This window comes from Scyliorhinus torazame, chromosome 9 (assembly GCF_047496885.1).
Source record: "Scyliorhinus torazame isolate Kashiwa2021f chromosome 9, sScyTor2.1, whole genome shotgun sequence".
Taxonomy (NCBI): Eukaryota; Metazoa; Chordata; class Chondrichthyes; order Carcharhiniformes; family Scyliorhinidae; genus Scyliorhinus; species Scyliorhinus torazame.
The window spans coordinates 219,120,623-219,141,205 of record NC_092715.1 but is presented as its reverse complement, the minus strand read 5'-3'; the positions used below and the strand labels follow the sequence as shown (position 1 = coordinate 219,141,205).

Genomic DNA, 20,583 nt, shown 5'->3' with positions numbered 1-20,583 from the left:
GAGGTTGGGGAGGGGGTCCGTGCCGGGGTGGAGGTTGGGGAGGGGGTCCGTGCCGGGGTGGAGGTTGGGGAGGGGGTCCGTGCCGGGGTGGAGGTTGGGGAGGGGGTCCGTGCCGGGGTGGAGGTTGGGGAGGGGGTCCGTGCCGGGGTGGAGGTTGGGGGGGTCCGTGCTGGGGTGGAGGTTGGGGGTTGGGGAGAGGGTCCGTGCTGGGGTGGAGGTTGGGGGGGGGGTCCGTGCCGGGGTGGAGGTTGGGGGGGGGGGGGGGTCCGTGCCGGGGTGGGTGATGGGAGGGCAAATGAGTTGGTCCACCTGGCCAGGTGCCAGCCTCCAACAGTTGGACCCATGCGGTCCATGCCACCTGGCTGGGGGGAGGAGGGGATATGGGCAATGATGACATGTCGTCGTTCCCCTCCCCCCCCCACCAGGCCGTCATGTTTTCAGACCATCCAGCGATGTTGGCCGCCGTGGTGGCAGCCGCTCATGTCTATGTTGCCCTGGATGAGGAGGAGGAGGAGGAGGAGGAGGAGCGTGCCAGAGAGGCGGCGCAGGCTGCCGCAGAGGGGCAGGCGGCAGCCGCCCAGGCTGGAGGGACACCTGACCGACAGGACGAGGAGGGGGAGGAGGACGTCGCGGCCCCACGGCAACGGAGGCACCCGAGGGCGCCCCGTGTGTACCGGCCCCGGCAGTCATACCAGGACCTCACGGACCGGGAATGCAGGAGGAGACTCCGGATGAGCCGGGAAACCGTGGCACACATCTGCCACCTGCTGGCACACCTGTCACCGCGTGGCACTGGCGGGGGACACCCTCTCCCCGTGTCCGTCAAGGTTACGGTGGCCCTGAACTTTTATGCAACGGGGTCATTCCAGGCACCGAGTGGGGACCTGTCCGGCATATCGCAGACATCGGTGCATCGGTGCATCCGGGCAGTGACAGATGCCCTTTATGCCATAGCGCACCGCTACATCCGCTTCCCCGTGGACCGGGCCAGCCAAGATGCCCCGGCCGTGGGCTTCTCTGCCGTTGCCGGGTTCCCCATGGTCCAGGGCGCGATCGATGGGATGCACGTTGCCGTGCGGCCACCTGCAGATAACAGGGCCGTGTTCACTAATAGGAAGGGGACCTATTCGATGAACGTACAGGTGGTCTGCGACCACCGCATGATGATCCTGCACGTCTGCGCCCGTCACCCAGGCAGTGTACACGACTCATTCGTGTTGTCGCGGTCATCCATCCCCGGCATGTACGAGGGACGCCATCCCCGGCTGACGGGCTGGTTGCTGGGCGACAGGGGCTACCCATTGCGATCGTGGCTGATGACGCCTATACGGAGGCCACGCAATGAGGCGGAGAACCGCTACAATGATGCCCATGTAGCGACAAGGGGAGTGATCGAGAGGTGCTTTGGCGTGCTGAAGATGCGTTTCAGGTGCCTGGACCTCTCTGGGGGCGCCCTCCAGTATCGGTCAGATAGGGTCGGCCGCATCATTGTGGTGTGCTGCGTCCTGCACAACATAGCCCAGCAGAGGGGCGATGTGCCGCAGGCAAGGGAGGGCGGAGTGGAGGAGCAGCAGGAAGAGGCCCAGTCCTCCCCAGATGAGGGGGATGGGGGCAATGGTCAGGGCAGACGGGGTAGACACAGACGGGTGGCTGTCCACCGTTACCGGCTGGCCCAGCGGGCACGGGACAGACTGATAGACGCCCGCTTCACTGACTAGATGGGCGTGGGAATCGGGTAGTATGGCCACAGACCGCACACCATGACAACAGCCGACCACCCACACCCCCCACCCATCCACCCACCCAGCACCCTCACCCCCCTCCCCAACCCCACACACCCCACCCGCATGCACACCACCCCCCCACTCCCAATTGCCGATCCACCGGCGGCACAACGGGCCGGGCTCACCCAGTTGCGGGTGGACGCGTGTCTATCGCAGGCCATGGAGAATGATGACAACCCGGATCCGATGAGCTCCTGGCTCTACATCGTTGGACTATGTCTGACCCATGGCCACAGTACCACCATCCACCCGGACCATCCCTGCATGCGGCTGTGACACTGCAGCGCACGGTCCCGTCCCCTGCCCGGGGGATGTTGATGGCGGCCCAGGGGGAAGGGGGCAGACTCACCTGGGGCTGAGGTAAGACCACCCCTCACACACACACTTGCGCTCAACGTACATGACACCCCCGCACACTTTGGACAGAGCACAAAGGCAGCTTCGGTAGGTGTAACATTGACTTTAATAACCAAAGGAGTTCATGCACGTGCCCTAGCGCCTAAAACTCATCACGGCGTGAACCACTGCGCAAGCGCGGATCCCGTTATGTCGCTGCTAGCCCATTTCGGGCCGCAGACTATCGGCCCATTTTTATGACGTGACGCAAGTGGGATTTGCGCCGTTTTTTGCGCCGATCGGCGGAGTTTCCGCCGATAACCGAGAATTTCGCCCCAGGTGTGGACGGCGCTGGGGGGAACCCGCAGTTTTGGCCTGGCCGCTCGGCCCATCCGGGCCTCAGAATGGCGGGGGTGCCGGAAAATCGCCATTTTGGGTATCTCCAGCGATTCTCCGGCCTGCGGCCCGCGAAACCCGACTGGCCCGTTCCTGCTGCTCGGGAGAATCGCAGGAGGCCGTCGGACCGGAGTCCCTGGAAATTTCGGCGGCCCAGGCGATTCTCCCAACCGGTGTGGGAGTGGAGAATCGCGCCCGTGGTGCTCTTTCCAAGGGCCGGTGCAAACTCGATGGGCCCAATGACCTCCTTCTGCACTGTAAATTCCATGATTCTATGAACATTGAGTGGTGGTCTAATCGACGTGTTTAAAATGTTGAAGGAATTCGACAGGGCAGGTACAAATAAATTAATTATTCTGGTGGGTAAAATTTTAAAATCAAATTTAAAGACAGGGCAATTATGAATGAAATTAGAAAGAACATTTTCACAAAACAAAAGGGAGGGCAGTTGAGTAAATCTTTCCTCCCCTCACCGCCTCCAAAATGTTGGGATGCTAGGCCAATTAACATTTTCAAGACAGAGCGATGGATTCATGTTAGATAAGGATATCAAGGGATATAGATGAACAACTATGATCAAATTGAATGGGAGGAAAGCCTCGAGGCAATGAATGGCCAACTCTTGTTTCTATATCTGGATCTCAACATGGGCCAATCAAAAGCAAGGATTAATATCTACTAATCACACCAACTGATCAAACTTAAATAACTCTTATAGTAATTTAGTATCTAGTTGCCATTATTTTTATGACATAACTGTCTGTCATCATACATCCACCTTAAATTGTAATGAAACATTTTTATATCAAACTATCTTTTTCAAAACTTACCGCATTCCAGGTGAAGGCCAACACGTGAAGGATACCACTGGGGACCTACAAAAAAAGCACAAGGCTGACAAAAACGACATTTCATGTTTCTTATTGCTAATTAAATAATTTGACTGATATCAGAACCATAGCATTCGTAGCCAGTACTCAGTCCATTCCTGCTTAAAAAAACAAAACACCACTGTCCCTAATAAAATATTTTTTATGTAGTTTTAAACCCAGTGATCAGAAAAATCTAGGCCATTTTTTCTCTTCTGAAATCTTTATTTACAATTGCATAACCATCAGTGACAAATAATGATGTAAAGCATAATGAGTAATGGACTGGGCACTTTTCCTTCCATATGCACCCTTATTCCTGTGAAGATAGTGGCGACAGGTGCATGCATGTAGACAACATTCTGCAACGCACTCAAATGACTATTCTTTTTGTATTCCCAAAGACAGTGAGTGATAGCAGCATATTGTTCCATAAGGGAAAAATGAAGTACATCTCTAAACTGAGACTGATGTTGGCCTCAGCTGATATTGAAATCTTCTCACTTTTTGATAAAGATCATTTAGTGTTGAGGTGATGGACATCGGTCAATGTTTTTCTCCACCATGTCTGAGGGTGCTGAAGCCAACTGAAAGCACTGAAGTTAGGCCATTTATCCATTACAATTTTCAGAGAGCTGACTATGAAGAAAGAAGGATAAGAGGAAAGTACTACTTAGCAAGTAATAGAGACTGTGTAACAGTAGCATGTGAATGCTAATTCATTCCCTCAAAATCTTGCATTGCTATTGTAGCCGACAGGCTTACCAATTTATTTTAAATGGGTTAACACTTCTGTTAATGCAATGGAAAAGGAATTTCATATCAAGATTGGATTAATATTCTCCAGTGCAACTTGTAGGCCAGTGCAAGAACTGTTTATTCTGCAATCATCTATCTTTGTTGGGTGGTACGGTGACGCAGTGGTTAACACTGCTGCCTCAGGGCACTGAGGACCTGGGTTTGATCTCAGCCCCGGATCACTGTCCAGGTGTAGCCTGCACATTCTCTCCGTGTCTGCATGGGTCTCACCCCCATAACACATGTGCAGGGTAGGTGGATTGACTGGGTTAAATTGCCCCTTAATTGGAAAAAAATAATTGGGTACTCTAAATTTATATTTTTAAATCTATCTTTGTCGTAAGAATATAAGAACTAGGAGCAGGAGTAGGCCATCTGGCCCCTCGAGCCTGCTCCACCATTCAATGAGATCATGGCTGATCTTTTGTGGACTCAGCTCCACTTTCCCGCCCGAACACCATAACCCTTTATTCTTCAAAAAACTACCTATCTTTATCTTGAAAACATTCAATGAAGGAGATTTAACTGCTTCACTGGGCAGGGAATTCCATAGATACACAATCCTTTGGGTGAAGAAGTTCCCCCTGAGCTCAGTCCTAAATCTACTTCCCCTTATTTTGAGGTTTTGCCCCTAGTTCTGCTTTCACCCGCCAGTGGAAACAACCTCCCCGCATTTATCCTATCTATTCCCTTAATAATTTTATATGTTTCTATAATATCCCTCCCCCCCTCCCCCCACATCCTTCTAAATTCCAACGTGTACAGTCCCAGTCTACTCAACCTCTCCTTGTAATCTAACCCCCTCAACTCTGAGGTTAACCTAGTGAATCTCCTCTGCACACCCTCAGATAAGGAGACCAAAACTGGCCTCACTAACACCTTATACAGTTAGAACATAGAACATAGAACAATACAGCGCAGTACAGGCCCTTCGGCCCACGATGTTGCACCGAAACAAAAGCCATCTAACCTACACTATGCCATTATCATCCATATATAAATATTATTGTCACAAGTAGGCTTACATTAACGCTGCAATTAAGTTACGGTGAAAATCCAGTTTAATTCCAGATGATTTTCCCATTGAATTCAAATTTCACAATCTGTGGTGGCGGGATTTGAACCTGGGACCCCAGGACATTACTCGGAGTCTCTGGATTGCTAGTCCAAAGACAATATCACTGCGCCACCGCCTCCCGAGGGGAGTTGCAGCATAACCTCCCTAGTCTTAAACTCCATCCCTTTAGCAATAAAGGACAAAACTCCATTCGCCTTTTTAATCACCTGTTGCACCAGTAAACCAATTTTTCTGACTCATGCACTAGGACACCCAGGTCTCTTGCACAGCAGCATGTTTTAATATTTTATCATTTAAATAATAATCCCTTTTGCTGTTATTCTTACCAAAATGGATAACCTCACATTTGTCAACATTGTATTCCATCTGCCAGACCCCAGCCCATTCTCTTAAACTATCCAAATCCCTCTGCAGACTTCCAGTATCCTCTGCACTTTTTGCCTTACCACTCATCTTAGTGTCATCTGCAAACTTGGACACATTGCACTTGGTCCCCAACTCCAAATCATCTAGAAAATTGAGAACAATTGTGGGCCCAACACTGATCCCTGACGGACACCACTAGCGACTGATTGCCAACCAGGGAAACACCCATTAATCCCCACTCTTTGCTTTCTATTAATTAACCATTCCTCTATCCATGCTACTACTTTATCCTTAACGGCGTGCATCAAAGAACAACAAAGAACAAAGAAATGTACAGCACAGGAACAGGCCCTTCGGCCCTCCAAGCCCGTGCCGACCATACTGCCCGACTAAACTACAATCTTCTACACTTCCTGGGTCCGTATCCTTCTATTCCCATCCTATTCATATATTTGTCAAGATGCCCCTTAAATGTCCCTATCGTCCCTGCCTCCACTACCTCCTCCGGTAGTGAGTTCCAGGCACCCACTACCCTCTGCGTAAAAAACTTGCCTCGTACATCTACTCTAAACTTTGCCCCTCTCACCTTAAACCTATGCCCCCTAGTAATTGACCCCTCTACCCTGGGGAAAAGCCTCTGACTATCCACTCTGTCTATGCCCCTCATAATTTTGTATACCTCTATCAGGTCGCCCCTCAACCTCCTTCGTTCCAGTGAGAACAAACCGAGTTTATTCAATCGCTCCTCATAGCTTATGCCCTCCATACCAGGCAACATTCTGGTAAATCTCTTCTGCACCCTCTCTAAAGCCTCCACATCCTTCTGGTAGTGTGGCGACCAGAATTGAACACTATACTCCAAGTGTGGCCTAACTAAGGTTCTATACAGCTGCAACATGACTTGCCAATTCTTATACTCAATGCCCCGGCCAATGAAGGCAAGCATGCCGTATGCCTTCTTGACTACCTTCTCCACCTGTGTAGCCCCTTTCAGTGATCTGTGGACCTGTACTCCTAGATCTCTTTGACTTTCAATACTCTTGAGGGTTCTACCATTCACTGTATATTCCCTACCTGCATTAGCCCTTCCAAAATGCATTACCTCACATTTGTCCAGGTTAAACTCCATCTGCCATCTCTCCGCCCAAGTCTCCAGACAATCTAAATCCTGCTGTATCCTCAGACAGTCCTCATCGCTATCCGCAATTCCACCAACCTTTGTGTCGTCTGCAAACTTACTAATCAGACCAGTTACATTTTCCTCCAAATCATTTATATATACTACAAAGAGCAAAGGTCCCAGCACTGATCCCTGTGGAACACCACTGGTCACAGCCCTCCAATTAGAAAAGCATCCCTCCATTGCTACCCTCTGCCTTCTATGGCCTAGCCAGTTCTGTATCCACCTTGCCAGTTCACCCCTGATCCCGTGTGACTTCACCTTTTGTACTAGTCTACCATGAGGGACCTTGTCAAAGGCCTTACTGAAGTCCATATAGACAACATCTACTGCCCTACCTGCATCAATCATCTTAGTGACCTCCTCGAAAAACTCTATCAAGTTAGTGAGACACGACCTCCCCTTCACAAAACCGTGCTGCCTCTCACTAATACGTCCATTTGCTTCCAAATGGGAGTAGATCCTGTCTCGAAGAATTCTCTCCAGTAATTTCCCTACCACTGAAGTAAGGCTCACCGGCCTGTAGTTCCCGGGATTATCCCTGCCACCCTTCTTAAACAGAGGAACAACATTGGCTATTCTCCAGTCCTCCGGGACATCCCCTGAAGACAGCGAGGATCCAAAGATTTCTGTCAAGGCCTCAGCAATTTCCTCTCCAGCCTCCTTCAGTATTCTGGGGTAGATCCCATCCGGCCCTGGGGACTTATCTACCTTAATATTTTTTAAGACACCCAACACCTCGTCTTTTTGGATCACAATGTGACCCAGGCTATCTACACCCCCTTCTCCAGACTCAACATCTACCAATTCCTTCTCTTTGGTGAATACTGATGCAAAGTATTCATTTAGTACCTCGCCCATTTCCTCTGGCTCCACACATAGATTCCCTTGCCTATCCTTCAGTGGGCCAACCCTTTCCCTGGCTACCCTCTTGCTTTTTATGTAAGTGTAAAAAGCCTTGGGATTTTCCTTAACCCTATTTGCCAATGACTTTTCATGACCCCTTCTAGCCCTCCTGACTCCCTGCTTAAGTTCCTTCCTACTTTCCTTATATGCCACACAGGCTTCGTCTGTTCCCAGCCTTTTAGCCCTGACAAATGCCTCCTTTTTCTTTTTGACGAGGCCTACAATATCATTCGTCATCCAAGGTTCCCGAAAATTGCCGTATTTGTCTTTCTTCCTCACAGGAACATGCCTGTCCTGTATTCCTATCAACTGACACTTGAAAGCCTCCCACATGTCAGATGTTGATTTGCCCTCAAACATCCGCCCCCAATCTATGCTCTTCAGTTCCCGCCTAATATTGTTATAATTAGCCTTCCCCCAATTTAGCACATTCATCCTCGGACCACTCTTATCCTTGTCCACCAGTACTTTTGTGTAGCACCTTGTCAAAAGCTTTCTGGAAATCCAGATATATCACATCCATTGGCTCCCCGTTATGTACCACACTGGTAATGTCCTCAAACAATTCCAGTAAATTAGTTAGGCATGACCTGCCCTTTATGAACCCATGCTGCAACTGTCCAATGGGACAATTTCATCCAGATGCCTCGCTATTTCTTCCTTGATGATAGATTCCAGCATCTTCCCTACTACCAAAATTAAGCTAGCTGGCCTATAATTACCCACTTTCTGCCGACCTCCTCTTTTAAACAGTGGTGTCACGTTTGCTATTTTCCAATCCGCCGGGACCACCCCAGAGTCTAGTGAATTTTGGTAAATTATCACGCGTGCACTTGCAATTTCCCTAGTCATCTCTTTTAGCACCCTGGGATGCATTCCATCAGGGCCAGGAGACTTGTCTACCTTTAGCCCCATTAGCTTGCCCATCACTACCTCCTTAGTGATAACAATCATCTCAAGGTCCTCACCTGTCATAGACTAATTTCCATCAGTCACTGGCATGTTATTTGTGTCTTCCACTGTGAAGACCGAACCAAAAAACCTGTTCAGTTCCTCAGCCATTTCCTCATCTTTCATTATTAAATCTCCCTTCTCATCCTCTAAAGGGCCAATATTTACCTTAGCCACACTTTTTTGTTTTATATATTTGTCAAAACTTTTACTCCCTGTTTTTGTATTCTGAGCAAGTTTACTCTCATAATCTATTTTACTCTTATTTATAGCTTTTTTAGTAGCTTTCTGTTGCCCCCTCAAGATTTCAGAATCCTCTAGCCTCCCACTAATCTTTGTCACTTTGTATGCTTTTTCCTTCAATTTGATACTCTCCCTTATTTCCTTAGATATCCACGGTCGATTTTCCCTGTTTCTACAGTCCTTCCTTTTTGATGGTATAGACTTTTGCTGAGCACTGTGAAAGGTCGCTTGGAAGGTTCTCCACTGTTCCTCAACTGGTTCACCATAAAGTTTTTGCTCCCAGTCTATCTCAGCCAGCTCTTCTCTCATTCCATTGTCATCTCCTTTGTTTAAGCACAAAACACCAGTGTTTGATTTCACCTTCTCACCCGCCATCTGTATTTTAAATTCCACCATATTGTGATCACTCCTTCCGAGAGGATCCCTAAGTATGAGATTATAAGTTCATATCCTGTCTCATTACACAGGACTCGATCTAGGATCTAGGATCGCTTGTTCCCTCGTAGGTTCCATTACATACTGTTCTAAGAAACTATCGCAGATACATTCTATAAACCTCTCCTCAAGGTTGCCTTGACCAACCTGGTTAAACCAATCGACATGTAAATTAAAATCCCCCATGAAATAAAAATCGCTTATTGTCACAAGTCGGCTTCAATGAAGTTACTGTGAAAAGCCCCTAGTCGCCACATTCCGGCGCCTGTTCGGGGAGGCTGTTACAGGAATTGAACCGTGCTGCTGGCCTGCCTTGGTCTACTTTCAAAGCCAGCGATTTAGCCCTGTGCTAAACAGCCCCATGATAACTGCTGTACCATATCTACATGCAATAGTTATTTCTTTGTTCATTGCCCGTCCCACTGTAATGCTACTATTTGGTGGCCTATGGACTAGTCCAAGGACTAGTCCTATCAGTAACTTTTTCGCCTTACGGTTTCTGATTTCCACCCAAATGGATTAAACCTTATCCCCCATAGCACCTCACTACTGCCTGGATGTCATCCTTAACTGACAGAGCTCCACCACCTCTCTTACCATCCACTCTGTCCTTCCAAATAGTTTGATATCCTTGGATATTTAACTCCCAGTCGTGACCCTCCTTTAACCATGTTTCAGTAATAGCCATTAAATCATAGGCAGTAAACAGTAACTTATTTTCCGAAGTAATGTCTGGGAGTTGTTAAGACACTTCCTTTTTTAACTTATATATTGAGGATCATTATGAAAGAAAATAACAAATGTAGAAAGAATGACTTGCTTTTATAAAGCTACTTTCATGATCCCAGTACGTCTCAAAGCACTTTACAACCAACAAAGTAATTTTAAAGTATAGTCACTGTTATAATATAAGAAACAAGTCAGTCAACTTGTACAGAGCAAAGTACCACAATCAACAAAGACAAACATCAATTTAGTAATTTTTTGGTTGAAGAATAAATATGAGTCACGTCAGCAGGAAGAATTTCCCTGCTCTGTTTTATTTGCAATCGTGTCCAAGGATCTTTTACATGCGCCTGAGAGGGAAGGTATTGGCACTACACCTTGAGCTGCTGCACGGTCAATTCCAGGCCCACTTGACCTGGGGCCAGATTCTCCGAGCCCGCGCCGGTTGGGAGAATCCCCGTTCCCGCCGGTTTTTGCGCGATGCCGCTTAGACGCCGTTTTGCGATTCTCCCAATAGGCCGGAACGGCGCGGTTGTGATCGGTGCCGAGCGGCCCGGAGAATGGCCGGAGGGGCTGTCTTTAGCGATTCTGTGGTCCGGATGGGCTGAATTCCCGACGGCATGACCCCAGGTCACACCGGCGCCATTCTAATCTGCTTTTAAAAATAGTGAGCCAGTCGTGCTGGCTCACGACCCGGAAGCAGGAGGTGAGGGGGTCGGCGTGTGGGGACCTCCGGGTGGCGGGATGGGCAGAGGCATGGTTGGGGGGGGAGAGGGTTGACGGGGGAGGGCCTCCATGTTTGGGGGGGGGGCGTAGGGAGGACAGCCCCGCCGGCCGGGAACGGGGGGGTGCCTAAGCCATGGCCGCCATTACGGTGACCAGGCTGATGGGCACCGACCTTGGGCATTGGCTGAGCGCAAGCCCCCGGCCGTGCGTATGAGTGCCGGACCCCCTCGGGGGGGGGGGGGGGGGGGGGTACCCAGCTGGCAGCACCCACCGGCGGGTAGGTCCAGGGCTGCATCCGTGGCAACCCCCAGTGAGGGCAGTGCCATTCATCGGTGGCGCCATCAGGAGGGATGTGCAACAGGAGTCAGGGCACAGAGGGTGCAGCCAGGGGTGGGTGTGCATGCGGTGTGCGGCGCAAGTGTGGCACAACCGGCCAGCCAGGGTGCCATGCAGCCCATGGCATACGGTTGTTGAGGGGGCCATGCGCCACGGTTAAACCTGTTGCCTGCCCCCACCCCCTGCAGATCATAATGTTTTGCACCAGCCAGCGATGTTGGCTGCCATGGCAGGGCAGCCCGACCGACAGGCGCAGGAGGAGGAGGACAATAACGGGGGCGAGGCACAGGATGGGGATACTGATGTGGATGGGGAGGAGGAGGAGGTGCAGGAGGTGGAGGAGGAGGTGCCACCACGCCGGAGGCGGCCGATGAGGCCTCGTGTCTACTGGCGCCGCATGTCCTTGAGGACCTGCCGGACAGGGCATGCAGGAGGAGACTCCGGATGAAGCGGGAGACCGTCGCCCATATCTGCCACTGGTGGCACACCTGGCCAGACGTTTACGGTAATAACACTCTGGTATACACTCAGATTCCTCTTCCGTGTATGCTTTCTGATACATCCGTTTTATTTCAACATCTTTCTGTTGTAACTCCGCCAATATCTGCCACCTGATGGCACACCATGGAACAGAGGGAGGACATGCTATCCCAGTGGCCGTCAATGTTACGGTGGCCCAGAACGTCCACGTGATGGGGTCGTTCCAGTTGCCGAGTGGGACCCTGTCAGGCATCTCCCAGGCATTGGTGCACCGGTGCATCCGTGCAGAGACTGACGCCCTGCACGACATCGCGGCCCACTACATTCAGTTCCCTGTGGACCGGGCCCACCAGGATGCCCGGGCAGCGGGATTTGCAGCTGTGGCCATGATCCCCATGGTACAGGGTGCGTTCGATGGGGTGCACGTCACCATGCAGCCACCAGCAGAGAACAGGGACCTGTTCATGAACAGGAAGGGGACCTACTCCATGGGACTACCACATGAAGACTCTGCACGCCTGCGCCCGTTACCCGGGCAGTGTACATGATGTGTTTATCCTGGCACAATCGTTCACCCCGCCGTGTTCGAGGGACACCCCTCCCCGGCTGCAGGGCTGGTTGCTGGGCGACAAGGGTTATCCGTTGCAGTCATGGCTGATGACGCCTATACGGAGGCCACAGACAGACACGGAGACCCGCTACAATGAGGCCCATGCAGCCACCAGGGGTGTGATCGAGGGGTGCTTTGGGCTGCAGAAGATGCGCTTCAGGTGCCTGGATCGCTCTGGAGGGGCTCTCCAGTACCCAATGGAGTGGGTCGGCCGCATTGTTGTGGTCTGCTGTGTCCTGCAGAATATTGCCCAGCAGGCGGACGATGTGCTGGAGGAGGAGGAGGAGGAGGGGGCAGAGGGGGAGCCCGGGGCAGGGCATGGCTCTCCAGATGAGGAGGATGGGGAGGGGACAGAAATCGACGGGACGAGGGGCTGGATATGGACGGGAGGCTGCACGAAGCCACCGGCTTGGCCAGCGAGCACGGGAGGCGTTGATCGCCGCACTTTTCACCAACTAGGTGGCAGGGGCTCGCTGAGCACGGGCACTGACCCCACTGTATGGCACCAGCTCACCACCTCACACCCCCACCTCCCACAACACCCATGAGGCGCACCACCCACACCACCCACCACCCTTAGCTCCAACACTACCTCATGCACCACACCCCTCCACTACACATCCACCTGTGGCACAACGGGCTGGGCTCACACAGTTGCTTGTGGAAGCGGGTGTGATTGATGCCATGGAGGGTGATGACAATCTGCTCTGCGATAAGCTGTGAGCTCAAAATCGTCAGACAATGTCTGACTCATGGCCACATTTACGCCCTCCACCTGGGTGGTCCCTGTCTGCGTGCCTGACACTCCATCACACGGCCCTGTCGAATAACTGGGGCGAGCACATTACACCCACCGGGGCACAAGTTCGTTAACCCCTCGACCACAGTGGCACTCAGTCTCCTACCCGACCCCGCAGGCACGGGCATAGCACAGAGGCAGCTTGCATTGGTGTAGCGGTGAGCTTAATTAGAAAGGTTAAATACACATGCCCTAGCTCCTATAACTAAACTGTGCCCTGCACCCGTGCCAACTTACTAGGTGTCTAACTTCCTGGCCTTGCGGGCCCTATCACTACGTCTCTGTGCTTCCCCAGACGGTAGAGCAGGAGGCGTGGAGTGGAGGCGGACTGCTGAGACTCCTGCCCTGCGACCTAGCTCCCCGTTGGCGCTCGTTTCCTGGGACGGCCCAGCCTGGATGGGCCAGGCTCCTCCTCGGGCATCCTGGATGGTGTAGTCCCACCCTATTCTGGCCGCTGCCCATCAGATGCATCAGGGACGGAACGGGGGTAGTCCGAGGTACTGCGGTGTACCGGGACCTCCCCTGCAGGAGACACTGGCACAGGCCCCAGCCCCTCCTCCTCCCTCGGGTGCCCGGTGGCCCCCGGGTCTCTCTATGGGACGGGGGTGCGAGCGGAGGCAAGCCCCAAGGCACCACCAACACCTGGCGCTGCCAGTCCTGGAGGCCCGCTGTGGTATCGACCAGGGTCCGAACGTTAGTAGCGATGGAGCTCAGGGAGTGGGCCATCCCTGTCTGGGACTGCGCCACCTCCCACTGGGCTTGAGCGATGCCATCCAGCATCTGGGCAAGGTCGCCGATGCTCTCAGCGATGGCCTGCTGAGACTGGGCCATGGCCTGCTGAGACTCGGTCAGACTGCGGAGCGTGGCTGCAATGTCCAGCTGGCTCTGGCACATGGCTGCCTGTGAGAGGGCAGCCCTGTCCTGGGCCATGAATGACGCATGCACATGAAGCCCCACGCCTTGCATAACCTGACCTATGGCCGACACCGTCGCACCCATTGCCTCCACCCCGGACGCCACCCCTGCGACATTGGCCTGGGTGGCAACCATGACCGGCACCACTCCCTGCTTCTGGATGCAGATGGACTCCTCCACCTGCATCTGCAGCTGCTGGAAGCCGGCCGTCATCCCATTGTCTAGTCCCTGGGTGTCCATGTGCACCAAATCTGTGGGTGGGTCTGGAAAGTCCAGGAACCCGGGAACCGTCTGGGCGACAGCTGGTTGCTCGGGGTGGGCTGCCCTCCGACTGTCAGGCCCCTCGGCTGCTCCTACCTCCACCTGCTTTACTGGTTCGGCTGTTTGGTGCACACCAGTCAGTGTCCCAGAAGCTTCATCACTAAAGTGCCCAACCGAGATGATAGTCTCTGCGATGGTGGAGGGTGTACGAGATAGCAGTGCCGAGAAGTCATGGTCATCGTCCGAGCCAAAGTCCGGGGTGTCCTGCGTCGACCCCTGGACCGATGGGCCCTGATGCGCCCCCGTCTGTGATTCACTGTCTGGTCTGAAAGTCCTCTGGGTTGCCATCCTCTGTGTGTCAGTGTCCTGGGTCAAGTTTCTTAACCCCTCGACCACAGTGGCACTCATTCCCATACCCGACCCCGCAGGCATCGGACATAGCACAGAGGCAGCTTGCATTGGTGTGTCCGTTTCCTGGGTTTCAATACTCTGTGTGTCAGTGTCCTCGGTGTCATGTGCATCTGGGTCCTGGGTGTCCGTGTCCTGGCTTTCAGTGTCCTGGTTGTCCATCCTCTGTGGCTCTGTCTCCTGTGTCAGTGGATGAGCTTCCATGGCGTCTGGCCTCCCCACCATGGCCTGCGTCCCTGGGGACCAGTGGGCCTGGCACTGGCCGTGGGCCTGCAACGCCAGACGGGCCGGGACCAACAGCGGATGGTCCTGTAAGACACAAGACAGTACGTATCATTAGACAGGTGGCCGGCGTGAAGGGGGTGCAGTGGGCATGGGTGATGGGGTGCAGTGGGCATGGGGTGAAGGGGTGCAGTGGGCATGGGGTGAGGGGGTGCAGTGGGCATGGTGGGTGAGGGGGGTGCAGTGGCATGATGGGAGGTGGGGGAGTCAGGCGGGGGAGTCTCACTTGCTGGTTCGCCTCCGACCTGACAGCCGGCAACATCCCGGTCCTTGGCTCTGCCTGCGAGTCCAATGCCCTCTGCTCATGGACGGTGAGCGGGTGCAGTATGGGTGGACCCCCTCCGGTTCTCTCCCGCTCCCTGCGGTTGTGGGCAGTCTTCTCCTGGGGGGGGGGGGGCGGGGGTGGAGGGGGGGTGGTGAGGGGGGAAACAAACATCAGTGTTAGGCGGTCCGACGCAGGCAGCACAGATGTTGGGTATATGGTGGCATGGCAGCACCCGGCACCCGGCCAAAACGCCTGGCATAGAATCATAGAATTTACAGTGCAGAAGGAGGCCATTCAGCCCATCGAGCCTGCACTGGCCCTTGGAGCACCCTTCCTAAGCCCATATCTCCACCACATCCCCGTAACCCAGATTAGTGGGAAGTCAGAGGATTGGGAAAGGTTTAAAAACCAACAAAAGATGACCAATAATAATTTTAAAATGAAGATAAACTATGAGGGTCAAGTTGCAAATAACATAAAAATGGACAGTAAGAACTTATTTAAACATATAAAAAGGAAGAGAGGACAAAGTAAACATAGGCCTCTTACAGAATGAGACTGCGGAAATAATAATGGGGAACCAGGAATTGGCAGAGGAGTTAAATAAATACTGTGTGTCAGTCTTCACGATAGAAGACACTAATATCATTTCAAAAATACTAAATAATCAAAGGGCAAAAAAGGGGGAGGAAATAAATACAATAACGATCACTAGAGAAGAATTACTAGGGGACCAAATGGGGTAAAGGCTGAAAATTCCTTGGGTGGGTGCAGCCCATGTGGGTCAAGTAGGGGGTTGCGCCGTCCCCCTGGGGGGTGGGGGGTGGGTACCTTTCCCATATGTGGGTGGTATGCGGGGGCGGTGCCAGGGGCACGTCACTGTGTACTCACCCTGCCTTCCCCCGTAAGGTCGTGCATCTTCTTCCGGCACTAGTCGCCGGTACATGGAGTGTGCCCCGCGGCCTGATGGCATTGCCCACCTCCCCCCACAAATGCCGAACAGTGCTGCCCGGGTGGTGGTAACCGTGTCTGGAGCACAGGATCGCCCTCCTCTCCTCAACTGTGTCCAGCAGCGTATCGAGGTTGTGGTCCCTGAACCTCGGGGCGGCACGGCAGGCGGCGGCCACCTTGCGGGTCTTGGGACTCTGCGCAGCTCGCGCACCTTTAGTGACGCAGTCCAGCGCCATTCATATACCTTGCTGCCGATCCGGCACCGATCTAGCGCCGCTCCCACCCCACTTCTCGCCGCACCCGTGCTGGCCCTTTTTGCGGGCCAGAATCGCTACTGACAGTGGCCCATTCACGCCGTTATAAAACTCTCCGGGTTTTACAACAGCGTCAACACTTAGCCGCTGGATCAGAGAATCCCGCCCCTGGAGTCGCAACACAGGTGAAATTAGATTTTATTTGAAATGTCCGACATTCTTGGCTGAGCCCAGTAAACTACAGTCACCAGGTTTGTAACTTTAACACAAGCAACGTTTTTTATGTACAGTATTATAATTAAATGGACAGAACATGTACCTGACTATCTACTACCCCATTCCCAACCCTTCCCTTCCTAACTTGTCCCACTCTGATGCACTGCAAGGATCCTCCTGTTAATTTCTGTCTGTCCCTTATTTTTTCCTTTTAAATTCTGTTATTCTACCATTTCAATTTTTGTACCAGGACAATTAATAGGACCTATACCTTTAAGATGGACTTCACCTTTAATTTTTTTAAAAAGCAGGGCACTCCATCAGATTGTGCTTTTTGCCAGTGATGACACCTCTTGATGGGCTTGGCTGGCTACCAATGAGCTGTTTTACAATTGCTGGACCTCAGCTGTGTAAGGGATGAGTTAATTCTGCTCACTGTGAGGATACTTGGCAGCATTCCAGGGCCAGGATGTTTACGTGGACCTGAGGCACCAGATGTCCAGACGCAGGCATTCTCATGTATCTTGCTGAATTATCTAACTGCTTATCTATTGGACTTATTTACTCCACTGTATAAGTATCAAGCCGTTTTGCTCGTTCATTGGACTTCACCTTGGACCAGGGTCGAGACTGGTGCCAGAAACGAATCTCGAAGCGTTTCCCCGGGGTCCCCGATTAGCAGATGGGCATGAGATGCTTGTGTTATATTCTTGTTTTATATTATTTTATTATATTCTTATTTGTATCATTTTTTGCTAATAAAATAAAGTAGACAAACCTCATAGTTGTTCTCTTAATTACATTGTGTCCGGATCATAAAGAACCCTTGGAGCAATCCAAGACAAGCTGATATCCAATGCTGATTGGTGCTTACCATTCTGGAATGTTCCATCCTCTATGGGACTGTGTTTTGCTTTTAGTTTTGCTTTGGACAGAAGCTGGAGAGTTTGAGCACTGATTTCTCTCTCTCACATAGAACATAGAACATTACAGCGCAGTACTGGCCCTTCGGCCCTCAATGTTGTGCCGACCTGTGAAACCACTCTAAAGCCCATCTACACTATTCCCTTATCGTTCATATGTCTATCCAATGACCATTTGAATGCCCTTATTGTTGGCGAGTCCACTACTGTTGCAGGCAGGGCATTCCATGCCCTTACTACTCTCTGACATCTGTCTTATATCTATTTCCTCTCAATTTAAAGCTATGTCCCCTCATGCTAGACATCACCATCTGAGGAAAAAGACTCTCACTGTCTACCCTATCCAATCCTCTGATCATCTTGTATGCCTCAATTAAGTCACCTCTTAACCTTCTTCTCTCTAACAAAAACAGCCTCAAGTCCCTCAACCTTTCCTCATAAGATCTTTCCTCCATACCAGGCAACATTCTGGTAAATCTCCTCTGCACCCTTTCCAATGCTTCCACATCCTTCCTATAATGCGGTGACCAGAATTGCACGAAATACTCCAAATGCGGCCGCACCAGAGTTTTGTACAGCTGCAACATGACCTCATGGCTCCGAAACTCAATCCCTCTACCAATTAAAGCTAACACACCGTACGCCTTTTTAACAACCCTCTCAACCTGGGTGGCAACTTTCACGGATCTATGTACATGGACACCGAGATCTCTCTGCTCATCCACACTGCCAAGTACAATTAGCCCAGTACTCTGTCTTCCTGTTATTCCTTCCAAAATGAATCACCTCACACTTTTCTGCATTAAACTCCATTTGCCACCTCTCAGCCCAGCACTGCAGCTTATCTATGTCCTTCTGTAACTTGTAACATCCTTCCGCACTGTCCACAACTCCACCGACTTTAGTGTCATCTGCAAATTTACTCACCCATCCTTGACGCCCTCCTCCAGGTCATTTATAAAAATGACAAACAGCAGTGGCCCCAAAACAGATCCTTGTGGTACACCACTAGTAACTGGACTCCAGTCTGAACATTTCCCATCACCCACCACCTTTTGTCTTCTTCCAGCTAGCCAATTTCTGATCCAAACTGCTAAATCACCCTGAATCCCATGCCCCTGTATTTTCTGCAGTAGCCTACCATGGGGAACATGATCAAACGCTTTACTGAAATCCATATACACCACATCAACTGCTTTACCCTCATCCACCTGTTTGGTCACCTTCTCAAAGAACTCTATAAGGTTTGTGAGGCACGACCTACCCTTCACAAAACCATGTTGACTATATCTAATCAAATTATTCCTTTTCAGGTGATTATACATCCTATCTCTCATAAACCTTTCCAAGATTTTGCCCACAACAGAAGTAAGGCTCACTGGTCTATAGTTACCAGGGTTGTCTCTACTCCTCTTCTTGAACAAGGGGACAAAATTGCTATCCTCCTGTCTTCTGGCACTATTCCTGTAGACAAAGGTGACTTAAAGATCAAAGCCAAAGGCTCAGCAATCTCCTCCCTAGCTTCCCAGAGAATCCTAGGATAAATCCCATCCGGCCCAGGGGACTTATCTATTTTCACACTTTCCAGAATTGCTAACACCTCCTCCTTATGAACCTCAAGCCCTTCTAGTCTAGTAGCCTGAATCTCAGTATTCTCCTCGACAACATTGTCTTTTTCCTGAGTGAATACTGATGAAAAATATTCATTTACCACCTCTCCTATCTTCTCGGACTCCAAGCACAACATCCCACTACTGTCCTTGACTGGCCCTACTCTTACCTTAGTCATTCATTTATTCCTGACATATCTATAGAAAGCTTTAGGGTTATCCTTGATCCTACCTGCCAAAGACTTCTCATGTCCCCTCCTGGATCTTCTTAGCTCTCTCTTTAGGTCCTTCCTAGATAACTTGTAACTCTCGAGCGCCCTAACTGAACCTTCATGTCTCATCTTTACATAAGCCTCCTTCTTCCTCTTGACAAGTGTTTCGACTGCTTTCATAAACCACCGTTCCCTTGCTCAACCACTTCCTCCCTGCCTGACAGGTACATACTTATCAAAGACATGCAGTAGCTGTTCCTTGAACAAGCTCCACATTTTCATTGTGCCCATCCCCTGCAGTTTTCCTCTCCATCCAATGCATCCTAAGTCTTGCCTCATCGCATCATAATTGCCTTTCCCCCAGATATAACTCTTGCCCTGTGGTATATACCTATCCCTTTCCATCACTAAAGTAAACGTAATCGAATTGTGATCACATGATGGATTATTTCTCTCTACATAGCCAGTTTGAGCTGAAAAGAAAATCCAGTTCAGTACCAGCTGAAGGCAGGGTCAATTGTTTAAAACCCCTTTTTGAAATCTCGTGAGGGGAACTCTGCTCTTATCTCAGAAAGGCTGTTAGACATTCTGGTGAAGTTGGACACAAATACGAATTACACAGGACTGAAGCTATTCTTTTGGAGTAAAGGCCCAGGCTAATAAAATTTAAAGTGACTCCCCAGAGGGAATCAGAGGACCTGGGAGTTCTAACTAAATGTTACTGCTGGAATATCCTTGTTAGCAATCAAACCGCTGGTTTCAATCACTTTGCATCCTGGAAGGACAGCCTACTGCTGCAATGGTTTCAAAAACTGAAACAAGGATACTCATCTTCTAATTCATACTTTAATTACTATCATTCCACCCCCCCCCCGCCCCGCCCCGCCCGCCTCTGTCTGTGCCTGTCTTGTGTGTGTTTGGGTAGTGGGTGGGATGGTAAAAGGGGGGAGTAGTAGATTAACTGGCCATTATTCTATTATAAATATATGTCTTATCTCTATTTTTGTTACAAATAAACAGTTGTGTTTCACTTACAAATCTGGTGCCTGTAAGTCATTGGAGCTGTCAAGGGCCAAAGATCTCAGAGATTTTATACAAACTATTGGTTAATTCACTTGTGTTGAGACTTCAGGGTCTGTGGGGCTGGAATCAACTGTGCAGTTATCCAGGGTGTTGTAACAACAGACAAACAACACAGAGGGGAAAGGGTGGTGGAAAGGGGAAAACAATATCAATTTTAAGAAAAGGATAAGGATCCTTGTTACAC

General features: G+C 50.9%; 1 protein-coding gene across 1 annotated transcript in view; it reads right to left on the bottom strand.

Moving 5' to 3' along the window:
- Positions 1-20,583, bottom strand: part of LOC140429749 (trans-2,3-enoyl-CoA reductase-like) — a 271,730-nt gene that overhangs the window by 214,701 nt on the left and 36,446 nt on the right. Inside the window, exon 3 of the mRNA XM_072517113.1 lies at positions 3,347-3,391. Within this exon, the coding sequence (XP_072373214.1) occupies positions 3,347-3,391 (45 nt within the window). The remainder of the gene's footprint in view (positions 1-3,346; positions 3,392-20,583) is intronic.